Source organism: Molossus molossus, unplaced genomic scaffold (assembly GCF_014108415.1).
Source record: "Molossus molossus isolate mMolMol1 unplaced genomic scaffold, mMolMol1.p scaffold_m16_p_12, whole genome shotgun sequence".
Lineage (NCBI taxonomy): Eukaryota > Metazoa > Chordata > Mammalia > Chiroptera > Molossidae > Molossus > Molossus molossus.
The window spans coordinates 75,596,937-75,623,323 of record NW_023425347.1 but is presented as its reverse complement, the minus strand read 5'-3'; the positions used below and the strand labels follow the sequence as shown (position 1 = coordinate 75,623,323).

Here is a 26,387-nt window from a genome sequence, read left to right as displayed (position 1 = left end):
TTTTAAAATTGCTTTAATAATATATCCTTTGTGTTCATTTATTAGTTATTTAAAAAGCAGTTTCTCAGTTTCTTGTGATGATGTTTTCTTTTTTCAGACTTTGGGGTTCTTCATGAAAGATGCAATCAAAAAATTTATTGTGACTCAGTGCATTTTATTGCCTGTGTCTTCACTTCTCCTTTATATCATTAAAATTGGGGGTGACTATTTTTTTATTTATGCCTGGCTGTTCACATTAGTTGTTTCTCTGGTGAGTAAAATCTTTGTTTCATTTTTTTTTTTACAAAGTTCCTTGGTGTGATATGTATGGTTTAGCATGTAAGCAGTTCTTCATTAGCATGTAAACAGTTCTTAAGAAGCAGATGAAATATAAATAGGTGCTCATAAATTCCCTTCTTGGTTTCTGCTTTTGGTTACAGGAAAATTGACTCTGACAGATTTACTTCTCCTTATGTTGATTTTTACAGATCCTAGAAGCTAGTTGTTACTTTTAATGATCCAGTTGTCAGACAATTTTGGGCTATGCATTTATGAGTTGCCACCAAAATGGATGACACAGTTTGATAATTTAATGACTCTTGACTGAGCTCCATCGCCTAAAAATCATGGCTGTTTTGAAGACAATATATTGAAGAGGGACAAGAAGAAGAAAGCATAAACTTACCTGGTTTTTCTTTTCTCTTCTTCCCCTGCTTTTCCTTCCTCCTTTCTCCCTTTTCCTTCTCCCTCTTCTCCCTTCTTTACCTGTTCTTCTCTGTTCCCCTCCCCTTCCTTTTCCCCCTTCTTCCCACCTTCCCTTCTCCTTTTCTCTCCCACTGTCACGGCTCCTCTCCTCTCTTCTCCCTCCCCTTTTCTTTCATCCCTCTCCATTTTCCCTCCCTCACTTCTTCTTTTCCTCTCCTTCCCATATTCTAAACTGTTTCACAGCACAAACACTACAACACAATAAAAATTGTCTGTTGACAGCTCTGACAAAAATATCATCTGTCGTTTCTTAACTCCACTGATGAGGAGGTTTATTTTAGTCTGAATTACCATGATGCTCATTGCTTCACTTCCCACTGATGGGATCAAGCTCAGAAAATGGGCACTAGTTGGATTTACAAATATCTGTTGTATGGCAAACGAAAGTAAGAGGCTAGGGCAGAGGAAATGTTTCCAAATGCTTAAGGAAGTGCTATTTCAACCAAGTGTATAGTTGTGAACTGCAGGTAATTAACTTTAGCAGACCAACCAAATTACAGACAGCACATAGTCAAGCTCTAGTAATTTTTTTTTACAGCAAAGATTTAAGGTCTGTCACGATTATTTTAAAAGGCAGAATGCCAGGTTGTTATGGGCTTATGAAGTGTCAGAAATCCAATGGGCCATTTATTTATTTGACTTTCCAATTATTACCACCTAGAGACTACTCATTTTGGTTTAATTCATCAAATAGATTGAGCACTTACTGTCTGGTATGATTTGGGGCTGGGAATACCAGAGCAAATAAGAGAAGGTCCCTGTTCTCAAAGCTAGGATCACATAGTTATTTTAATGTAAATGAACCTATGTAATGAGTAGTTTATTTTTAAGAACATATTCATAGGTTTTTCTAACATTTACTTTTCAGGTGCTTGTCACAATCTATGCTGATTATATTGCCCCTTTATTTGACAAATTCACACCTCTACCTGAGGGAAAGCTTAAACAAGAAATTGAAGTAATGGCAAAGAGTATTGACTTTCCTTTGACTAAGGTGTATGTTGTTGAAGGTAAGGCTGGAGGGCGGTAAGAAGATTTCATTTGAGTGATTTGTTTTAGTTGAGTACTTTATTCTTAAAACTTGAATAAATGAACAAATCAGTTCTTAAAATTTTTTGTTATCTAAAGGTTAGAATTTTCATCCTGACTTTTTAAAATTTATAGGAATTGATGACATAGACCAGGGATAGAAACTGGTGGCCTGATGCCAAATCCTGCTCTTGCCTGAAGCTTTGTTTGTTGACTTTAGTGTATTGTTTTTAATTTCAGGCTAAGGCCTTTATCACTGCCATTATTCGTGTATATTAGACTGACTTATGTACTTCTGTTACCTGTTTGGTTCCTAGTAATTAAGTTGGACTCTTGTGCACTCAAATTCCATTTAGCACTAGTTTCAGGCCCATAAACAAAACCATTGTTATTGGCTTTGTCTTTTTCAACAAAACTTCCAGTGTTCTGGAGGACTCTGACTGTGAAAAACTGCAGATTACCAAAATCTGTACTACCATTGGGTGGAAGTAAGCCATCTATTAGCTTATGTAAGACTACTAAAGTCTCAAGGAAGCTTATGACTATGTAGAGTAAAACTGTTGTATGGTACCATGACTTTCAGAATCTATAAATTAAAATCCATGTAAATGAATGAGACTGGCTTTGCCTCTGCTACTTACCAGCTGTGGAATCGTGGACAAATCACTTCACCCCTCTAGGTTTCAGTTTTGCTTCCTCTAAACCACAGTTTGGCACACATTTTCTGTGAAGGCATAGATAGTAAATATTTTAGCCTTTGCAGGCTGTGTATGTTCTTTGTCACAGCTATTCAACTCTTTATGGTACAAAAGCAGTCATAAATAATGCATAAACAAATGAGCATGTCTGTGTTCCAATAAAACTTTATGTATAAAAATAAGTGGCAGATTGGATTGGGCCTGCAAGCCATGGTTTGCCCATTCCCATGTAAATTAAAAAATTGCCAATGAGAAGCAGTTATATTGGATGAAGGAGTAGAAACAGAGAAGTACATAATTGTGGGGCCAGGAGAAAACAGGGATGGTCACAACTGGAAAGAATGAATTAGCAGCAACTAGGAGAGTATAGAAATCTCAGACATTTGGTAGCTTCTGAGGTTATACAGCCCAACTAAGGGTACAATTGGAACATTTCTATAGGGAAATGGTAGAATAAGCCGATTCATACAACTTCTTTAGCCTCTGAGATCGCTACTCTTGTAGTTAATATTAAACCAGTGGCACAATAATCAGTACCGTAGAACAGTTTCTGAGGGTCTTTACTGAAAGGGCAACCTAAGTTGCTGATCACTTAAGTTATAATCAGATAATATGAAATGACAGCTAAAGATATGACAACAGAGGTAGTTGATAGATGTGTGATAAATGATTTTAGATGAAATAGTCAGGCAAGGCTTTATGTAGGGTTATAATATAAGCTGGGACTTTACAGAAAATCCAGATTTGAGTAGGTGGAGGGGTAGAATTTCAGAGGTTAGACTGTGGAGTTAATAATCTTGGATTTGAATCCTAGCTCTGTCACAGTTACCTGTGTGACTTTGGGCAACTTAACTTTGCTAAACAGAGGTTTACTCATTGGTAATGTATGCTTTTATTGTTGTTAATAATGGTAACAATCTTCAGAAATATTTTGCATAAAATAATGTTTTTACTAACAATAACAACATACATTACAGATTTGTAAATTAATAGGAATATTGTCATGAGAAGCCAAGACTCCTGCTCTAAGAAAATATCAGATAGCAAGTGCTGTGCAGTGACGTAAACTAGTATGATGTGATGAAGAATGTCCAAGTAGATACCTTAGAGTGGGTCAGCAGGCAAGACCTCTCTGAGCAAATGAATTTAAGTTGAGACCTGAAGGAAGGAGCCATGCATGCTGAGATCAATAGAAACCTTCCAGAGCTTTGAATCTTCAAGAAACGAAAAAAAGGCCAGTGTGGCTGCCACATAGCAGGGAGTGTTAGGATATGAAATCTGAGACATAGGCAAAAGTCAGACCACTAAGGCCTTTATAAATTAGGAGAAGGAGTTGGAATTTATTTTAAGTTCAGAGGGAAAAGACATTGAAGGTTTTAGGTGGGAAAATGACATGATCTGGTTTGTATTTTTTAAATATCTTGGTTTGTTATATGGAGAATAAATTGAAGGAACACCAAGAGTAGAAGCAGAGAGAACAGTTAGGAGATTGCTGTAGTAATATATATAGGTAGGAGATAGTGGTGGCTTAGACTAGGGCAGTAGTGATTGATGGAGAGAAGTGGATGCATTGGGGACGTTTTAGAGGTAGAGTTGATGGACTTTGCTGATAGATCACAAGGAAAGGAATAAGAGGGAAAGGGAGACATCAAAGATACAACCTAGATTTTTAGCCTGAGCAACTGGATAAGTGATAGTTTACTGGGATTGGAAAAACTAGGAGACAGCAGGTTTAAGTGAAATTAAGTTGGACGTGTTGCATATCGAGGTGTCTGTTGAACACTTGGAGTTCTTCAAGAAGTGGCAAACAAGCAGTAGAAACCAACTGTGGCTGATTTAAGCAGGAAAAAAATTGCTTATTGAAACAATATTTGATAGCCTACAGAATCACCAGGAAAGTTAAGTTTACCAAGCTTGGAAAATGAGCTGTTTTATAGGGAGATGGGGAACTCAGAATTTCACTGCAAACCAGTCTGGGAGGACACTGCTGTTGCCTCCTACTGTTAGATTCAGCAGTTTGCACCCCTAACATCCCTGCCACTAACACCTACAGAATTAGCTCCTCACTGCCCTGCTTCTTTGCTAATTAGCTAACTATTCAGAATTCCCAGTGGGTACCTTTGATTGACAACCACGGCAGGGGGCTAGCCGCCAGGAATGCTGGGGAAGCAAATATCTGACTTTTTAGATTTCTCAAATGAGAAGTGGTCTCTCACAAGACATACATGGTCTGAATTCTCTAAACTCTGAAAGGAGTTTACAGTCCTGGGCAGAGAAAAAGCCACACACAGGAATATAAACAACAAAAGTGCGTTATGGACATCCCTGTGGAGATGTAGATACATCAAATAGGCATCTGGGTGTATTGTTTTGGAGTTCTAGCAAGAGATTAGGGCCAGGAATATTGATAGGGAAGCATCTGGCACAAAGATGGTGTTTAATGCCATGGATGAGGACACGTAGACAAGAGTGGGCTCGGGTCAGAGTCAACAGTAGAGGGACAGTCGGCATCGGAAACTGAGAAGATGACCATTGAGGTATGGAGGAAAAGAGGAGAAACTTCTGTTTCATTTGAGATAGGAAAAGAAACTGTTTCAGGGAGGGAGTGGACAACTACAAATGCTGCTAAGAGGTTGATTAAGATCAAGTATCATGCCCTGGCCAGTTTGGCTCAGCGGTTAGAGCGTCGGCCTGCGGTCCGGAGAGACCCGGGTTCGGTTCCCGCTAAGGGCACGTACTTCGGTTGCAGTTTGTCCCCGGCCCTGGTTGGTCGTGCGGGTGGCAGCCACTCGATGTGTCCCTTCACGTCGATGTTTCTCTCTCTCTCCCTTCCTCTCTCTCCCTCCCACTCTATCTGTACAAAAAATGGAAAAATATCCTCGGGTGAGGATAAAAAAAAAAAAGATCAAGTATCATAAACAACAATGACACAGATGGCAGTGCCTTAAACATTTGCGTAGAACACGGATTTTCAGAGTTCTCAAATGCTTTACTTTATACCTAAGGTGGCGTTAATCCATTCAGTAAACAAGCATCACTGAATAAATACTACATGCTAGGCATAGGGACACAAAAAGCATATGGTCTAGTGCAGGGACTCTTAAACTTGAGTGAGTACTGCATAAGAATTCCCTGGAGAGTTAGTTAAAGGACAGATTGTGGGGCCCCATTCCCAGAGATTCTGACCTCATAGGTGTTTCTAGGGTTTACTTCTAATAAGCATCCTGAGGTGATTTTGGTGTAGGCGTTCCTTGGACCACACTTTGGGATACTTGGGCCGGCGGAAGATATTAAGATGTTTATTTTATTTATATGCATACAATTTGCATGCTTCCATAAATAACTTCAGGCAGCTTCTAAAAAATATTTTTAAATTAATTTTTTTAAAAAATTAGAATCTGATCACTTCTCGGCCGTTTGGCTAAGATCAAGTGTAAAAATTAGAATCCTAGAAGACAGAAATGAGATAGAAATGTAAGACCTCAGAATGATATACAACTTTCCAGATTGTGAGGTCCTATAGTATTGGCCAAATTGGGCCACATGTTTGGCTCTTAACATCCAGGCAATTAAACAGAAACTGAAAAATAAGTAAGTAAAATAAGTGTCACTGTTTATCAAAGCCTTAGTATATTCTTTTTTTATTTTAATTTTTTTATTAATCCTCACCTGACGACATTTTCAGATAGAGTGGGAGAGAGAGAGAGAAATCGATGTGAGAGAGACACATTGATTGGCTACCTCTCGCACGACCTTGACCAGGGCTGGAGATCGAACTGCAACTGAGGTACATGCCCTTGGTCAGAATCGAACCTGGGACTCTTTGGTCCGTGGGCTGACGCTCTAACCACTGAGCCAAATACTCCAGGGCTATCATTTCTTTTTTTTTAAGCATATAAATAATAGTAGTTTATATGGATCAGGTAGTATACTACTTGAATTACATAGAATTTTTCATGTAGTCCTTAACCCAATCCAATGACAGAGATATTGGCTTGCATCATAAACACGAAAATAAAGCTTAAGAAACTTTCTTACATCTACGCAGTTAATATATGGCAGAGCCAAGATTTGAACCCAAAGTCTGCTCTTAACCACTAAATTCACTGTACATCACAGAACATTTAGAAAATAAAAAAATATTCAAAGGAGAAAATAAAAATCAACTGTAGTTCAGCTACTGTTAGCCACTGTTAAAAATTTAGGATGTTTTTCCCCCCAGTCTTGTAAAAAATAGCTTTATTTTCTGAATATGGAAGTATGTATACTTACTTCAAAAACTTTGGAAAAGAGAGAAAAGTATAAAGGAGGGAACAAAAATCCATAGTTTTAGAAGCCAGTGATAAACACTGCAGTATTTTTAAACACTTCAGCATTTTGATATATTTCTTAATAGGCTTTTGTTTATGCTTTTCTATTTACATGTACATTTTTTTCATGACAGTAATGGAACCTTATATACATAAAGTTTTATGTCCTCAGTATACTGGTGAGCTTTTTCCTGTCTTGTTAACATTCTTCAAAATTAAAATTTTGGGGAACTGCTTAAAATTCCATTTCATAGATTTATCATAATTCAGTCATTTTACTGCTGCTGTATATTCAGGCTTTCCTTATTTACTTACTGCTCTACAGCCCTGATGAGCACAGGTCTTTGCTGGCAAGACTGCAGGTAAACAGGCACCCTCCACTGCTGGTGCTGATTTATGTTGATACAGTTTCTTCAGGTATTAAACAATTTGAAATGTTAATATCCTTTCCAGTAATTCAATTTCTAGGAGTCTCTCCAAAGGACCCCAGACTTTTTAATTATGTTCCATGCTTTGAACTGTCTTTTCCTTAGGATCTAAACGCTCTTCCCACAGCAATGCTTATTTTTATGGCTTCTTCAAGAACAAGCGAATAGTTTTGTTTGACACTCTACTAGAAGAGTATTCTGTACTAAACAAAGACATCCAGGAGGAGTCTGGCATGGAACCCCGCAATGATGGAGAAGGGGACAGTGAAGAAATAAAAGCTAAAATTAAAGTGAGTTCTTCTTTTCCTAAGAGACTCTGGTTTAGTTTTTATAAACAATTCCTGTGACAACTCAAGATAACATCAGTTTCTATGTGAGTGTTGAGTTCAGGGAGACTATCAAATACAAACACCATGGCCCTTTATAATTCTGGTATTTGGGAGAGATCATCACTATTATTACATACTAACTACCTTGCAAGCTTTTGCAGAATGTACACATTAAAATTAGAAGCATTACCCTGGCCAGTTTGGTTCAGCAGTAGAGCGTTGACCCTCGGACCAAAGAGTCATGGGTTTGATTCCAGTTAAGGGCACGTACCTCGGTTGTGGTTCAGTCTCTGGCCCTGGTCAGGATTTTGCAGGAGGCAACCAATCAGTGTGTCTCTCTCACGTCGATGTTCCCCCCCCCCCCACGCTATCTGAAGATAACAATGGGGAAAAATATCCTCTGGTGAGGATTAAAAAAAAAAATTAGAAGCATAAGATAGGAAAATTCTTCTGATTATAAGCTATCTTTTTTTCTTTTTTTTGATGAATATTTTATTTTTTTTATCTTTATTGTTGGATGTATTACAGATGTTCCTCGTTTTCCCCCCATTGACCCCCACCTCCCCACTCCCGTCCCCCACCTGCCTTTCTCTACACTGTTGTCTGTGTCCATTGGTTATGCATATATGCATATAAGTTCTTTGGTTTATTTCTTCCTACCCCCCAAACCCCCCTTCCCTTTGAGGTTTGTCAGTCTAGCAACCAATTTGTACTTCTTAATCCCTTCACATTTTTCACCCATTCCCCCAAACCCCCTCCCATCTGGCAACCAACAAAATGTTCTCTATATCTATGAGAATGTTTCTGTTCTGCTTGTTCATTTTGTTTGTAGATTCAATTGTCGATAGATATATATTCATTGCCATTTTGTTTGTTCATATTTTTTATCTTTTTCTTCAAGAAGACCCTTCAACATTTCATATAATAATGGCTTGGTGGTGATGGACTCCTTTAGTTTTTTCTTGTCTGGGAAACTCTTTATATGGCCATCGATTCTAAATGATAGCTTTGCAGGATAGAGTAATTTTGGTTGTAGGTTCTTTTTTTTTTTTTTTTTTTGGTATGTGCCCCTAGTGGGAACCGAACCCGGAACTCTCTGGTCCGCAGGCCAATGCTCCAACCGCTGAGCCAAACCTGCCAGGGCGTAATCTTGGTTGTTGGTTCCTGCATTTCATCACTCTAAATATTTCTTGCCCCTCCCTTCTGGCCTGCAAAGTTTCTTTTGAGAAATCAGCTAATAGTCTTATGGGAACGCCTTTGTAGGTAGCTAACTGCTTTTCTCTTGCTGCTTTTAAGATTCTCTCTTTGTCTTGAACCTTTTGCATTTTGATGATGATGTATCTTGGTGTGGGTCTCTTGGAGTTCATCTTGTTTGGGATTCTCTGTATTTCTTGGACTTGTATGTCTGTTTCCTTCACCAAGTTAGGGAAGTTTTCTGCCATTATTATTTCAAATAGGGTTTCGATTTCTTGTTCTCTCTCTTCTCCTTCTGGCACCCCCAAGATGCGAATGTTGGCACGCTTGAAGTTGTCCCAGAGGCTCCTTACACTATCCTCATTTTTGGGGGGCTCTTTTTCTTTTTGCTGTTCTGATTGGGTGTTTTTTGCTTCCTTATATTCCAAATCAATGATTTGCTTCTTGGCCTTACCTACTCTACTATTGAATCTGTGTAAATTATTCTTTATTTCAGTTAGTGCCTCCTTCATTTCTGACTGGTCCGATTTTATGCTCTTGAGGCCCTCACTAAGTTCACTGAGGTTCTCACTAAGTCCATTGAGCATCCTTATAAGCAGTATTTTGAACTCAGCATCTGTTAGGTTGCTTATCTCCATTTCGCTTAGTTCTTTTCCTGGAGTTTTGTTCTGTTCTTTCATTTGGGACCTGTTTCTTTGTCTTCCCATTTTGGCTGCCTCCCTGTGTTTGTTTCTATGTATTACTTAACGAGAGTTATGAGGCTAGCTGAGACCAGATGCTGCGTGTTTGAAAGAATTTAGGAAAACCTGAAGCAGGATTCGAGACAGGCCAGTCCTATGGTTAAGCAACTGGCAACAGCGTGGGTGGGCCTGAAAGTTGGGTGGGGCAGGGCCTCAGGGAATCACCAGGGCGGGGCAAACAGTGTGAGCCAGGTTGCTGGAGTCCCAGATACGGCAGCTGTCTGCCGACCCCGGGCAGGGCTCACCAAAGGAACAAAGGCCTCTGACTGCACATCTGTCCCGGAGAAAGCTCCCTCTCCAGCCCTCGCTTCAGTGCCAAACAGCTCAGTTCTTCCCTGTACGTCTCGGTGCCCCTCGAGATGCCTCCCCTCCAAGCTTAAAAGGGAGAGAGTTCGGTAAGTCCGTGCGCGGGCCCTTTAAGAGGAGCTGCCTGGGGCTCCAGCTGCGTCAGCCTCCCTGGGCCTCAGTTCCCGCCGGGTTTCCAGCCAGAAATTATGGGAACTTCTTTTCCGAGCACTGGAACCCTGAGCTGGGTGCCTGGTGTGGGACGGGGACCCCTCAGTCCTCAGCAAGGACCTTCCCAGCCGAGGTGTCCTCCTGATTTTTATCCTCCACACGTGGGTGTGGGACCAGCCCTTCCGCCTCCGCCCCTCCTACCAGTCTGGATGTGGCTGCTGCTTTAATTCCGTAGTTGTAGGACTTCCATTCAGCTTGATTTCAGGCGGTTTTGAATGATGGTTGTTCTGTAGTTTAGTTGTAACTTTGATGTGGTTGTGGGAGGACGCGATACCGCATTTACCTATGCCACCATCTTGACTGGAAGTCTTCTGATTATAAACTATCTTTAAAACAGGGACTTCATCTATATTTCTGATATGTTTATGATCAAAGAAATGTCACAGGCAAGATAAAGAGTTGATAATATCTTATTTTTAGCTTCATTGAGACAATAAATATTTACAGGCTCTGGCAATGGAGAGGCTTGGATTTGAATCCTGGTTCTGTCATTTAGTAGCTTTGTGTCCTTGGGTACTTTATGTAATTTGGTCAGTTTTCTTTTGTTTGTTTAACAGATATTTATGAAATGTATATTCTGTGCTGAGATACTTTGCTTGGCACTAGAAATACAAAATTACAAAATTAAAGAGGCAAACCCTTGCTCTCAAGGAGCTTATACAGTCACAGTACAATATGGTAATTGCCACAGTGAAGCTGTGTATACTGGATGTAGTGAGAACACAAGAAAAGTCATTTCTTAAATCTGACCCGAAAGCCCTGGCCGGTTTGGCTCAGCAATTGGAGTGTTGGCCTTCGGTCTGTACCTCGGTTGTAGTTTGTCCCCGGCCCTGGTTGGGTTGTACGGGTGGCAGCCACTCGATGTGTCCCTTTCACGTCGATGTTTTTTTTTCTCTCTCTCTCCCTCCCACTCTATCTGAACAAAACATCGAAAAATGTTCTCGGGTGAGGATAAAAAAAAAATTGACCTGAGAGTCTAAGAAGGCCTTTTCTGAGTCCTTTCCTGGATGAGGTCAGCTGATGCTGATTTGCAAAGTCTTAAGTACCAAGACTAAGTAGGGGCAGGGGACAGTGATAAGAAACAACACAACTTTAATCAGAAGCAGTCACCAGTATTTGTATGTGTGATGAGCTGTTGGCTCTCATGTCATTCAGAGGTGATTTTGGATTTGTGTAACGCTGGGCAAGTAAGTTAAGCTTTCTAAGTCATTGGTTTCTTAACTAAAAGATGATGCCAGCAGGGTTTCTCACCTCAGCACAGTTAACATTAGGCCAGATAACATTTTGTTGTGGGAGGGTATCTTGTGCATCATAGGATGTTTAGCAGTATCCCTGGCCCCTCCCCACTAGATGTCAGCATCAACACCACCACTGCCCCCTTGCCACCCCAACAGTTGTGACTACCAAAATTGTTTCTAGACATTGCCAGATATCGGCAGTGCAAGATCACTCTGAGCTGAGAGAGATTGGGTTAAAGATGCCTACGTTTTAGGGTCATGAAGATTAAATGAAATAATATACAGGGTGGAGCAAAAGTAGGTTTACAGTTTTGAATACAGAATTTATTCTTGTATTATTGTTTATCAATTATTGTATTATTTTCCATATGAACAACTGTAAACCTACTTTGCCCCACCCTGTATGTGAAATACCTTATAGTTCATTTTATATAGTCTAAGTACCAGAAAATAACTTATCATTTGAGCATCTGTTTTGCCCTAAAAAAAAATGGTCTAGGAATGCCTGTTGTAAATATATATAAGTAGAACAAAATTCTGTGACGGGATTAAATAGCATTGGGAGAGGCTTAACTTCTCTGACTGTATTTATTTTTTTAAGTGGGGTTATCCAACTTATGATATTGGAATAAAAGTCACTTTGATCTGACAGTCATAGGATTTGAAGCTAGGAAGAGATCTTAAGGTCAACTTATAGATAAGAAAACGAGTCCAGAAAGGATAACCCAGTGATAACACTGAGGAGTCATACAAGTTCAGCAAAGCAACCTACTTAAGAGGTATCCACATACAGGATGGATTATATTATAGCCAAATCTAGGCATTAGATAGTGGTTCACTAACTTTAAGCAATGTAATGAAATTACTGATCTTTAATATCTATGACAACAGTGTTCTTTGACTTAAAAGACTAGGTAGTCCTTTGAAGCCTGTTGAATGGAGTTTGAGTTATTTTCCTGGTTTCTTGAAGAGCCTGCTTTATTTCACTGATAACTATAAATATTTTAGCATCTATATATAAGTTACAAGATGAAGATACATTAGACGTAGTCCTACCCTAAAGAACCTATAGTAAAGGAGAGTAGATATGCACACAAATACCTCATAGTTTAAGGCAAAGTGTGGTAAATATCCTAAGTGGCTGGAATAGTGTGGCTTTTAGAAATTAAGAAATTAATGGAGATTCCAATCATCAGACAAATTTCTTAAAAGAATGTATTTGAACTAGACATAATTTTGACTTGGGGATGGACCTTTTCACATTGAAGACATGGAATTAATAAAGTTAAAGAAACAAAAAACCTATACAATGGCTATTCTGAGAATAATGATTGAATGGATTCTCGTAGATGGGTAGAAAGGAATGCCAGGACCAGTTTGTAAATTACTCCTTCCGGTAGACATCGAGTGGTTGTTTCCAGTGGCCTGGAAAGTTTAGACTGACTTGCGTAGAGGCCAAAGCTTGTTTTAGGAAGATTAAAATTTGGTGGCAGTATATAGGAGAGAACAAAGATTGGAGGCAGGGAGGCTTCTAGGGGCCTTTTGCATTAAAATATCCAAGATAAGCATGAAATAATGAGGACCTGCACTAGAGTGAGCTGTCAGAATACATGGAAGGGTCCCAGTAAAAGATGGGTTTGAAGTATTTGGTGATTGCTGTTATGTGGAGTGGAGGAGTAGGTCAAAGATGGACTCAGCACTCATTAACTGTATTGCTTTCCAGTGTATGACCCTCTGGTGAGATGATTTTAGGTAGTTTATCAATATTTTGAATTCGAATAGCTATATATTTATTAATGTATTTTAGGAAAAAGCAAACTAGCATGTTATGAATTCATGAATATTGTCCTTTAGGATAAGGCTAAGTTTTAAAAAGTGAATGGATTTAAAGGAAAACATTAAGTAAATAATTACATAGAGGGTACACAGAGGTGGCAGAAGTTTAAGAAACAGTGATGTATTCAGCACCTGCTACTGACCACCTACTGTGTGCAGTGCAGTGGGGGTTCAAAGGTGGCTTTAAGTCTGGGTGATGCAGAGAAGATGAATCATTTCATTTTTAACAGAAGTTTAAGGAAGAACACTCAAGTTACCTGAAATCCCTCCTCTTAAATAACTAGTATGAACATTTTGAATGTCTCTATTCTGCCTATTAACATTTTAAAAGAGGTCTAAGAAACACTGTCTGGAATTTTACCCTTCAGGAGACAAATGGAACACATAATCGAAACAATTTGTGTCAAAAGCAGTTTAAATAAAAGGAAAATTAAGACTATATAAAAGCTGCACAGAAACTCTGCCCTTTTGTAAAGGAAAATCAGTATTTCCCCAGCAAGTGCTATGGTTAGGTGAGAGTCTTTCTAGCTGATAGTATAGTACAAATGGCACAGGTTCCGAAGATGTGGGTTGGATTTTACCCACTACAGTCGGCCCTTGTTCATCAGGGCTAATCAGTTCCAGACTCTACCGCGATGGAGTGAAGCCGAGACCATTGAAGCACAAGTGGCGAGGGACAGTTGTATTTATTAGCAAGATGATCTTAAGAAAAGCATTTCAGTTTCTCAGCTTCCTTTTCCTCATCTCTAAAATGAAGATAATACTTCTGTCCTGCCCAACTTGGTGTTGTGAGGATCAGATTAATCAGTGTGAGTTTTATAAAAAGGAAAGTACTATAGATAAGGAAAGATGTGTGCTATTTATTTCTGATCTTTTATATGAAAGTGTGGGAAGAGAAGAAAATCCAGTTCTGCCTAAGAGTCTGCCACAAACAAGCAAGTCTCCCTTTTCTGGAAAGTGATCCTTGTTGAAGCTTTTTCTTTTTCTTTTTCTTTTTTTTTTTGGTACGTACTCCTAATGGGAGCCGAACCCGGAACTCTCTGGTCTGCAGGCCGACGCTCCAGCCTCTGAGCCAAACCAACCAGGGCATAGCTTTTTCATTCCTTATCTTTGAATGTGACTCCAGTGCAGTGCTGAATAGCTTCCTAAATTCAGATACCACACCAAAAGACATGAGCCTGTGCTATCTAATAGAGAACTAGTTGTATATAAAAGTTCATAGTTCAGCCCTGGCCGGTTTGGCTCAGCGGTTAGAGCGTCAGCCTGTGGTCCTGAGAGACCGGGGTTCGGTTCCGCTAAGGGCGCGTACTTCGGTTGCAGTTTGTCCCCGGCCCTGGTCGGTTGTGCGGGTGGCAGCCACTCGATGTGTTCCTTTCACATCGATGTTTCTCTCTCTCTCTCTGTTCCTCTCTCTCCCTCCCACTCTACCTGAACAAAAAATGGAAAAATGTCCTCGGGTGAGGATAAAAAATAAATAAATAAATAAATAAATAAATAAATAAATAAAAGTTCATAGTTCATATTGGGAAGCAGGTAACTAGTGAAAACAGAAGATTGTGTTAATTTATATAAAATGCAGCCAATGATACCTGCCTTATAGAAGTAGAGCTGAATGAACTGCATGTAAAATTTCTAATATTCACTGGCTGGCACATAAGTCAGTAATGAGTGGAAACTAGTATCATCATTATTACTAAACAAAAACAGCCATATTTTTGCTAATTATTAAAGTAATAGAAAAGTTAGAAACCATCAATAACAAATGTTCTTGCAGTGAATATTTTTGTATGTAAATCTTTAGCTGCTCATCTTAACTTTCCCCCTTAAAATAGATGTGTGTTACTTAGTGCATTAATTCATTACTCCCTTTTAGTGGCCATGCCCTGAAGGTACAAGTACACATGTGTCTTTTAGCCATTTAAAGAACTAGGTTAGTTATCTCATTTTTTCTCTATCAGATGTAATATTTAAAAGGAAAAGATATGCCCTGGCCGGTTTGGCTCAGCGGTTAGAGCTTCAGCTCACAGACCAAAGAGTCGTGGGTTCGATTCCAGCGAAGAGCATGGACCTCAGTTGCAGTTCATCCCTGGCTCTGGTCTGGGTCGTGCGGGAGGCAACCAGTTGATGGGTCTCTGTCACATTGATGTTTCTCTCTCTCTCTCCCTCTCTTTCTCCCTCCCTCCTTCCCCCTTCCTTTATCCCACCCTCTTCCTTTCTCCCACCCTATCTGAAGATATTTTGGGTTAGGATTGAAAAAGAAAAAGAAAAGATATAATAAATGTAAATATCTTTAATATCTTTAATAGATCCTTTGTTCTCATGCATCTACCCAGCTTTGCTTTAAGTAATCTTTTTCCTTAAAAATTAGGAATTGTCCCTGGTTGCTTTGGCTCAGCGGTTAGAGGAGCAGCCTGAAGACCAAAGAGTCACAGGTTCAATTCCTACTCAAGGGCGCCTACCTTGGTTGCAGGTTCTACCCCAGCCTCTGTCGGGGTCGTGTGGGAGGCAACCAATCTATGTCTCTCTCTCACATTGATGTTTCTCTCTCTCCCCCTCCTCCCTCCCACTCCATCTAAAAATCAATGGGAAAGTATCCTCGGGTGAGGATAAGAAACTAAAAAGAGGAATTGGTGAATGAGGGGAAAGTGGTAGAATATCTAGATTCCAATAAATTTTGCTGACTGTGTTCCCATTAGGTTGTATTTTTCTAAACTGTATAAAGCAAAATTAATTCCATGCTCATCTGTTTTGTTTTTTTACTTCACCCTTTAAAGTAGCTGGAGTTTTTTTCAAAACGTTTAGCCTTCACTTGCTAGGATGTATATTTTCTAATTGTATGTTGTAGGATACTACATGTCTCCAACAGATCAAACTTGTTTATTATTTTGTCCAGATCTTTAATTTGTTTTTTGGTTTTTTTTTTTGCATTTATCTTCAGATAGAGCAGAAGGGAGAGAGGGAGGAGGAGAGAGAGAAACATTGATGTGAGAGAGACACATTGACTGGTTGCCACCTACACAACCCCAACTGGGGCCAGGGACAACCTGCAACTGAGGTACGTGCCCTTAGTGGGAACTGAACCCAGGACTCTTGGGTCCACAGGCTTACGCTCTAACCGCTGAGCAAAACTGTCCAGGGCTAATTTTTTTTTTAATCCTCACCTGAGGATATTTTTTTCATTTGTCTTCAGATACAGTGGGAGGGTGTGAGAGAGAGAAACATCAATGTGAGAGGGACACATCAATTAATTGCCTCCCACATGACCCTGATCAGGGCCGGGGACCAAACCGCAACCAAGGTACGTGCCCTTGACCAGAAAATGGAACCTGCAACTCTTTGGTCCTCAGATGCTCTGACCACTGAGCATAACTGGCCAGGGCTGTTCAGATCTTTATATTGTATTGATATTTTATTTGCTTGATGTTTCAATGATTGAGAGAAGTATGTTAATATCCTCTGTTATGATAGGTTTGTCAGGTTTTCTTTACAAATCTGACAATTTTGAATTAATATATTCTGAGGAAATAGTATTGGGTACATAAAAATTTAGAATTAATATCCTGTTATAACCTTTTTTAATAATGCTTTTTGCCTTTAAGTTGATTTTTGTCTGATATTAATACAGCTACCAGCTTTTTTTTTTTTTTTTGCTTAATGCTTGCTAGATGTCATATAATTGTTTTACTTTTCAAAAACATTGAGATAAAATCTACCATTTGAACCGTTTTAAAATGTACAATTTCACATTTTTTAGTATATTCATAATCCTGTGCAACCATCACCACTATCTCACTCATCCTTTTACTTTTAACCTTACCATCCTTGTTTCAGCAGTCTTGTACACAGCCTAAAGATAGGTTTTGTTGTTATAGCTGACAGCCACTATCTTTTTTATTGACAAGCATAGTGAACCCCCAGTTGAAAGGTCCTCCCTTTTGCCCTATCCAGAGAACAGACTTTCAGGCTTCTGCCAGGACGAGGGAGTGGGGAAGGAGCAGTTGCCTTTTGGTGTGCAGCTAGAGAAGGAACCTGGAGTTTTAATTCTTTCTTTTTCTTTCATTCAGATGGGGGGGGGAGAAAGAGAGAAACATTGACGTGAAAGAGACACATAGAGTGGTTGCCACCTGCACGACCCAACCAGGGCTGGGGACAAACTGCAACCGAAGTACATACTGAACCCAGGACTCTCTGGACTGCAGGCTGACACTCTACCTCTGAGCCAAACTGGCCAGGGCTTAAATCTTTCTCATACAGCTCTCACTCAATTCTTACTTTAGGCACTCCCTCTTCTCCCCCAGTTCTAGAAGTCCCAATGCCCTTTGAAGACTGGTGTAAGCCCTGGCCGGTTTGGCTCAGCGGTTGGAACATCGGCCTGCAGACCAGAGAGTCCCGGGTTCAGTTCCTTCTAGGGGCACATACCAAAGGAAAAAAGTAAAAAGAAGAAAAAAGACTGGTGTAAATGAGGCTGGTTCTCTTTTCTCCGTCTTCTTCCTGCTTCCAGAATGTTGCTGTTGTCGCCTCTGCTGTTTACCCTATCCTTGCGGGCTCTGTCTGTTATATATATATATATATATATCTTGACTATAGTTTTATTGGGGTTTTGGGAAGGAATAAAATTACATGTGAATGCACTTTCTGCCATCTTAACTTGGAAGTCTCAACTTTAAAAATTGTACATGAGGTAATTCCTCATGTATTTTTGGAGCTTGTAGGTGATATGTGCTTGTTTGTAGACAATTTGGAATATAGGAAAGATGTAAAATAGTTATACATCACTGTAATTCTATGATATAGGAAAAACTACTGTTAACACTTTGTTATACTTCCAGTCTGCTTTCTACATTTGTGTATTTTTACATACACATTCACATTTTTTCATAATTAGAATCACACTGTTTTTAGTTTTGTTTCCTGCTTTCTTCACCTAATTAAATAATTTTCTCATGTCAGAACATAATCTTTGAAAAACATTACTAATAGATCTATAACATAACTGTTATTGACACTATTCATTATGAGTAGTGTACCATGTCACAACCTAATTTTTGAAAACAAAATTTCTAATGGGTTTATAATATGACTGTCATATGACTTTGTCATGATTTATTTAACTGTTGTTCTGTTGATAAAGATTATATTTTTTTTCTTAATTTGAATTAGACTGTAAGCTTTAGGAAGTCAGCATATGTCTGTCTTATGCATGATTTCTCTTTTTAGTGCTTAACCCAGTGTCTAACATGAGTGGTTCAGAGAATGTTTTGTTAAGTGAATAAACAGGTGTGTACAAAAGTCAGATTGTTTCCTTAAGTTAGAATCAAAGATGGGCTCTTACTGGGGTAAATGGTATAAACGTCTTGAAGGTTCTTGATAATTTATTTGCAATTTTTTCTTTGATTCAGAATAAAAAACAAGGATGCAAAAATGAGGAGGTACTTGCTGTACTAGGCCATGAACTGGGGCATTGGAAATTGGGACACACAGTCAAAAATATCATTATTAGCCAGGTAAGTTGGGAGTGACAATTCTTTTTTTATAGCCTGGTAGTCAAATTAGAAGTGTGGCAGGTGTGAGAGGTTATGTAGTAGAGAGGTTAAGACAGACCTCCCTGACTCACTGCCTGTGTGACCTTAAGCAACTTCCTGAACCTGTCTTCCACCATTCCTTTATCAAATGATAATACCTCAACTGATGTAAGACTTAGATGAGTTAATATATGTAAAGAGTTTGTAATAGTACCTGGAAAGTGGTAAGTACTATAAAATGTTTATTGTTATCACTGTTGTCATCACTACCTCCTGAGTTACTCAGCTGTAGGCGCTGTAAGATCAAAAGGAGTGAGCCTGCCCTGGCTGGTTTGGCTCAGTGGTTAAAGCATTGGCCCACGGACTGAAGAGTCCAAGGTTCAGTTACTGGTCAAGGGCATAAACCTCAGTTGCAGGTTCAATCCCTGGCCCCCGCTGGGGTCATGCAGGAGGCAACCAACTGATGTGTCTCTCTCACTTCGATGATTTTCTCTCTCCCTACCTCCCACTCTGTCTGAAAAAAATCAATGGAAAAATATCCTCAGTTGAGGATTTTAAAAAAAAGGAGTGTGTGGCTCAGTGGATTGATCATCCTTACATGGACTAAGAGGTCCAGGTTCCGTTCCCAATCAGGACACATGCCTGGGTTTTGGGCAATCCCCAGTAGGGGGCATGCAGGAGGCGGCTGATCAATGTATCTCTCTCACATCTATGTTTCTCTCTCTCCCTTCCTCTCACTCTAAAAAAATAAATAACCTGGAAAGTATTATCCTAAGCGAAACAAGCCAAAGAGAGAAAGACAAGTATCATATGATCTCACTTATTTGTGGAATATAATGAATATAACAGTCTGAGGAATGGGGTAGTCCCAGAGACGTGGAAGTGGGGTACAGACTGACAATCCCCAGAAGAGAGGATGGTGGGGGAGAGATAAACCACAGAACTTATATGCATGTGTGCGTGAACAATGGACATGGACAACAAAGCTGGGGACAGGGCAGGGAGAGAGAGGGAGGGAGGAATCAGTGGGGGAAAAAGGAGAAACATCTGTAACAAAAATAAATTAATTAATAAAAAAAACATATTTTAAAAAAGAGTGAGCCTAAATAAGTTGGATATTAAAATGCTTTTTTTAAAACATTTTTTTTTTCTCATATAGAAGTCATTATACATCCATTGAAAAGAAACTGGAGCCCTGGCCAGTTTGGCTCAGAGGTTAGAGCGTCGGCCTGCGGTCCAGAGAGACCTTGGTTTGGTTCCCATTAAGGGCGCGTGCCTCAGTTGCAGTTTGTCCCCAGCCCCGGTTGGGTCTTGTGGGTGGCAACCACTCGATGTGTCCCTTTCACGTCAATGTTTCTCTCTCTTCCTCCTACTGTATCTGAACAAAATATCGAAAAATGGCCCTGCCGGTTTGGCTCAGTGGTCAGAGTGTCGGCCTGCAGTCCAGAGAGACCCGGGTTCGGTTCCCGCTAAGGGCATGTATTTCGGTTGCAGTTTGTCCCCGGCCCTGGTAGGGTCGTGCGGGTGGCAGCCACTCGATGTGTCCCTTTCACGTCGATGTTGCTCTCTCTCTTCTTCTCTCTCCCTCCCGCTCTGTCTGAATAAAGAATGGAAAAATGTCCTCAGGTGAGGATTTAAAAAAATAAATAAATAATTAAAAAGAAAGAAAGAAAGATGTCCTCGGGTGAGGATAAAAAAAAGAAAAGAAACTGGAAAATGGAGTGAATATAAAGAAGAAAGTAACAGTCCCTGTAACATTCCTCCTCTGGGTATTAATACCTCAAAACCTTCAGAGTAACCACAAGTTTGCAGGCTCTGGGTGAAATAGCACTATATCTTGTTGACTGGATCTGAGCATTTGTAGTCTTAATTGAGTGTTTTTTTCTTTAAAATAAAATTTTATTTTTCTATTTAACATCAGATAGAGTGGGAGGGAGGAAGAGAGAAACATCGATGTGAGAGAGACACATCAATTGGTTGCCTCTCGCACGACCTGACCAGGGCTGGGGATGAACGGCAACCTAGGTACATGCCCTTGACCAGAAGCAAACCCACAATTCATTGGTCTGCAGGCAGACGCTCCAACCGACTGCTGAGCCAAACCGACTAGGGCCTGAGTCTTTTTTTGGGGGGGGGGGGGGGTCTTTTTTAAAATTTAATGTTATTGATTTGAGAGAGAGAGAGAGAAACCTCAATTTGTTGTTCCACTTATTTATATATTCATTAGTTGATTCTTGTATGTGCCCTGACTGGGGATTGAACCCGCAACCTTGGCTTATCTGGACAGTGCTCTAACCAGCTGAGCTTTCTGGCCAGGGCCTTAACTGAGTCTTAAGTGGGACTTATGTGTGTACCTTTCTAAAAGGCCAGCTGTTTTGGGGTGATGGATTATAAAAGAAGACTTATGAACCCCTATAGGCACTTTCCTATTACCTTACATCTGTAGGTATAAAAATGAGTCCCTTGGCTTGAAGCTATGTTGTATGGATACATGACAATGACTAAGACATTAAATAAGTCCGAATCCAAGTTCAAAGTAAGTGTTCTGTCTAATAAGGAAAATCACTGCCCCTTTCATGAAAGTAGGGGTCCAATGGAATCAACTTACCTCATATGAGGTTGTGGGCTGGCCCCTAAGGTGTGGTACTGAGGTTGGGGTTGATTTTCTCCCCTGATCGATTGGGCACCAAGCAAGAGCCAGTGAGGGGATGTCTGTGTTGTTGACCAATGCACTGACTCCATCCCTGTCGCCGTGGCCATTTTGCTCATGAGCTCCTCAACCAAGTTTGTGAGTGTCTGGGGAAAGAGGCTGGCTAACATCCACAGAGCAGGCATCTTCTCCACCTGATCATTGAGAGCCTTCTCTACTGTGGGACTCTTGGTGAACATTCACATTAGACCAAGCAATTATCACACTCAGGGCTGATTTTGGAAGTTTTCTCACATCCTTCTTTTCCACGTCTCCTTGTTAGCCATCCTCTAGTTTGTTCCAAGGCCCTGATTATCCAGAAAACCATTAGCTGCCCACTGCCAATGAACTGGTATATATATCCTCAGCTTAGACCTTCTCTTCTTCCAGACTGAGTGAATAATGAAATAAATTTCTTAAAGTCCCTTAATAATTTTTATTTACCACTCTCCTCTGGGACTGTCCTTGTGGGGTATGTAATGCGCGGCAGTCCACTTTCAGCCATCGCATTGTATTAAGTTATTTGTAAAATCTGCTCAAATGTCTCTTCCTCCATTAAATGATTATAGGGAACTCCCCATGAGTAAGGGTTGACTGAGGGGTGGCAGAGTGTCCAGAGTTAGCATACCAGAAGTATGAGCCACCTGCGTCTTTAACTTCTGCCTTCATGACTTTCGTCATTCCCACTCCTGTATATACCACGTATATCTGATGTTGGAGTGCTTCTGGATATACTGGTTTCCTTGCTGGGCGGATCAATGTAGCATCCAGGTCCGGAGGAGCAGCTCAGGTTGCAGGCTTGTGGTGTCCCATGGTCAAGAATCAGTCTTCAGTAGAGCCCAGTAGCAAACTAAAAGTTGTTTAACAAAATGCCTAAGGTTACTTGATGGAAATGGAATGCACAGCTCATAATTCTGGGGGCCTTCACTGGAGTGTAGTTTTCTCTTGGAGCTTGTCATACTGGATCCACTGAGTTACAAAGGCTGAGTGGCAAAACTGCTGACACTTCATCCTGGGCCAATTGGTGGGCCTTCTTATGCTCTGAGCCCCAGCCTAAGCTGGGGCTTTTTGAGTCACCCGGTAAATGGTTGGAGCAGTGTGCTTAAATATGGTACATGTGGCTTCCAAGATCCTCATCTGCTAAGGGGAAAGAATGGTATTTATTCTCCCGCTTTACTAGTATTTTGGTTCAGACTTTGGATTTTTTCTCTCTCTCATCTATTGCCAAAGATAGATCTGCTTTTTTATTGGACCTTTCCAACTTCTGTGTACAGCTCCAGAGGTCCTAAAAAAATTCAAGGGAAACCAGTTTCTTTGGAGCCTCCACATCAAGGTCAGGTGGGAGGCCTTGTGTCTGATTATGGCCTAGTACAAACAAAGCCAGAATCCATTCCAGCCCTTTAAATTTTTTTTTTTTTTTATCCTCACCTGAGGACATTTTTCTATTTTTTGTTCAGGTAGAGTGGGAGGGGGAGAGAGGAAGAGAGAGAGAAACATCGATGTGAAAGGGACACATCGAGCGGCTGCCACCCGCACGACCAACCAGGGCCGGGGACAAACTGCAACCGAGGTACATGCCCCTAGCGGGAACCGAACCCGGGTCTCTCGGGACCGCAGGCCGACGCTCTAACCGCTGAGCCAAACCGGCTAGGGCCCAGCCCTTTAATTTTTTATAAAAAGAAGATATCCCATTACTCTAGACCACTCTAAACCCTTGGTCATAGGAGGCTCCACTTAAGTCTTTCCTTAGCGAAAACTACATAGTTTATACGTTTGGGGCAGTTTTATTTTTCTTTCTAAAGTAAAACTATAAAACTACCTAACACCATAGTTTCTGGCCTTTCAGTAACACCATTCTTAAAAGTCATACAATGGCCCTGGCTGGTTTGGCTCAGCGGTTAGAGCATGGGCCCATGGACCGAAGAGTTGTGGGTTCAATTCCAGTCAAGGGCACGTACCTCAGTTGCAGTTCATCCCTGGCCCTGATCAAAGTAGTGTGGGAGGCAGTCAGTTGATGTATCTCTCTCACATCGATGATTCTTTCTCTCTTCTCTCTGTCTCCCTCCCTCCCTCCCACTCTGTCTTGAAATAGATGGAAAAATATCCTCGGGTGAGGATTAAAAAAAAAGTCACACCATGATGTCTTCTACTTTTTGATACCACAGTGAAATCAGCTTAGTAATAACTTAGAAATTTTGTGTCCTTTTTTCTAGATGAATTCTTTCCTGTGTTTCTTCTTGTTTGCTGTATTAATTGGTCGAAAGGAGCTTTTTGCTGCATTTGGTTTTTTTGACAGCCAACCCACTCTAATTGGACTATTGATCATCTTCCAGTTTATTTTTTCACCTTACAATGAGGTAATGTATAATCTTTAAAATTATCTCACATACACCCTTGTCTGTTTCAAATCTAGAACCCCTAGGGTAGTGAAAAAGAAATAAACAAAACTAGCCCTGGCCGGTTTGGCTCAGCAGTTAGAGCATCAGCCCGCAGACCAATGAGTCACAGGTTCGATTCCGGTCAAAAGCACATGCCTCAGTTGCAATTTATCCCCGGCCTTGGTTGGGGTCATGCAGGAAGCGGCCACTTGATGTGTCCCTTTCATGTTGATGTTTCTCTCTCTCTCTCCTCTTCTTCTCACTCTGTCTGAACAAAAATGGAGAAGTGTCCTCGGGTGAGGATAAAAAAGTAAAGAAATAAACAAACTATAGTTTCAATAAGGAAGTGAAACAAAGTCTTTTAGTCCCTTGACCTACTGGCCAGTATAAAACAGTAGCAGAAAAACCCAAGCCCAAATAAACAAATGCTTGCATATTGTTAGGGGGGAAAGTGGAAAATTAGACTTTAGTACTACAAACCTTGATATAATGCATACCTCAGAGTCTGAGTGGATGGAGATTAATTGTTGGAGTGCTATGTCCTAGACCACACATTCACCACTGCTGGGAGGAAGTCTGTGTGGGAGGGGATAAAACAAATAGTAATTGAGGATCTATAGCTAGATAAGGGATGCTGTATGAGAGTCTTCCTCTGATTGTTCTCTGACCAACTGCTTCAAAATAGCCTTAGGGTCCCACCGTAGACCCTCTAAATAGAATTGGGTACTTTACGATAAGTGAAGTTTAAGAATCACTCACTGCTCTGTGATTGCTCAGTAGTGGGACTCCATACGGATAAGACATGGATTACCGAGACTATTTTTTTTTGTTCAGATAGAGTGGGAGGGAGGGAGAGAGAGAGAAACATCGACGTGAAAGGGACACATCGAGTGGCTGCCTCCTGCACGACCCAACCAGGGCCAGGGACAAACTGCAACCAATATACGCGCCCTTAGCGGGGACCGAACCCGGGTCTCTCTGGACCACAGGCCGACGCTCTAACCGCTGAGCCAAACTGGCCAGGGCAAGATTACTGAGACTATTAACAAATCTGATGATATAACATGTCGTATTTGATAATGCTTCCAAATTAAACCAAGAAGTTACATGGGGGATTTTGCGATCTCTTCATTTAGAAGAATACTTTCTTTTTTTTAGGGAGAGGGAGAGAGAGATAGAAACATCGATGAGAGAGAACATCAACTGGCTGCCTCCTGCATGCCCAGCTTTGGGGATTTGGCCCACAACCTGGGCATGTGCCCTGACCGGGAATCCAACCAGCAATCTCTTGGTGTATGGGTTGATGCTCAACCACTGAGCTACACCTGCCGGACTAGAAGAATTATTTCATGGGACAAGTTGTAGACTTAAGGTTTTAAAATAAACTAAACGAATCCTATTTCTTCATAAAAAGGAGGAGCATGCTCTGGCTGGTTTTCTCAGTGGTTAGAGCATCGGTCCGTGGACCAATGAGTTGTGGGTTCCATTCTGGTCAGGGGCATGTACCTCGGTTGCAGTTTGTCCCTGGCCCTGATCAGGTCGTGTGACACAGAGGCAGCCGGTCGATGTGGCCTATCACATCAATGTTTCTCTCTGTCTTTCTCTCTCTCCCTCTCTCCCACTCCATCTAATGAGAAATGGAGAGATAGCCTCGGGTGAGGAATAGAAAAGAAAACAGAGGAGCAGGGTAAGGTACCAGAAAAGAAAGAGAGGAATAGATCATATTGATATAGCCTTGTCCACATAAACTAAACAAATATTTAGAGACCTGAGATTATTTTTAAACTCTATAAATGTTTTAATTTTTTATTTTGTTTTATTGAAAGTATTTATTAAATGCCATACACAGTTTGTTACTGCTTAAGGAGGTCACAGACCACCTAATAATGACATTGTCATTGCTGTTTTCTGTCACATTTCAGTAGTGCCTTAAGGACACCAAACTATGTATACTAATGACCCACGATTACTGCTTTTTTCAGAGGTTGTGCTATTTATTTATTTTTGTTAATCCTCGCCATAGGATATTTTTCCCTTAATTCTTGAGCTAGAGTGGAAGGGAGAGAGGGGGACAGAGTGAGAGATAGAAACATCAACGTGAGCGAGACATATCAATTGATTGCCTCCCACACGGCCCCCTACCAGGGTCAAGGATCATATCTGCAACCCAGGTACGTGCCCTTGACTGGGAATTGAGCCTGTGACCAGGTCAGGGCTAAATATTTATTTATTTATTTAACTAATTTTCTTGTCTCTTCATTCATAATCAGGCTGATAATCCTTGCTACTATCAATGTAACTTTCCATTTTGGTCACTCTCCCTTTCTAATTTTCTCCTTTAACCTGCCATAGACTGGGAAATCAGGTAATCATATTCGTTAAGTAAGAATTACTAGATGTAAATTTCAGGCAGAATTCAGTTTTTTTGTTTTTTAATCCTCACCTGAGGATATTTTTCTATTTATCTTCAGTTAGAGTGGGAAGGAGGGAGAGGGAGGGAGAGAGAGAGGAAGAGAGACAGAGAGGGAGAGAGAAACATCGTCGTGAGAGGAACACATCAACTGGTTGCCTCCTGAAAGACCCTGACCAGGGCCAAGGGTGAACCACAAATGAGGTATGTGCCCTTAACTGGAATCGAACCCAAGACTCATTGGTATGCAGGCTGACGCTCTAACCTCTGAGCCAAACCAGCCAGGGCCAGTGTTCAGTTTTGGGGTTTGAACATATCTTAGAAGG

The 26,387-nt window shown here is 40.6% G+C and overlaps 1 protein-coding gene across 3 annotated transcripts in view; it reads left to right on the top strand.

The window, feature by feature from the left end:
• Positions 1-26,387, top strand: part of ZMPSTE24 (zinc metallopeptidase STE24) — a 48,100-nt gene that overhangs the window by 19,728 nt on the left and 1,985 nt on the right. For 2 of the 3 annotated variants that reach the window (XM_036257183.1, XM_036257182.1), the window contains exons 5-9: positions 98-250; positions 1,613-1,754; positions 7,315-7,499; positions 18,462-18,566; positions 23,487-23,630. In XM_036257183.1, coding sequence (XP_036113076.1) covers positions 98-250; positions 1,613-1,754; positions 7,315-7,499; positions 18,462-18,566; positions 23,487-23,630 — 729 coding nt within the window. Of the gene's footprint in view, positions 1-97; positions 251-1,612; positions 1,755-7,314; positions 7,500-18,461; positions 18,567-23,486; positions 23,631-25,573; positions 25,616-26,387 lie in introns of those variants that run through there. The other variant, XM_036257184.1, reaches the window with a different exon arrangement.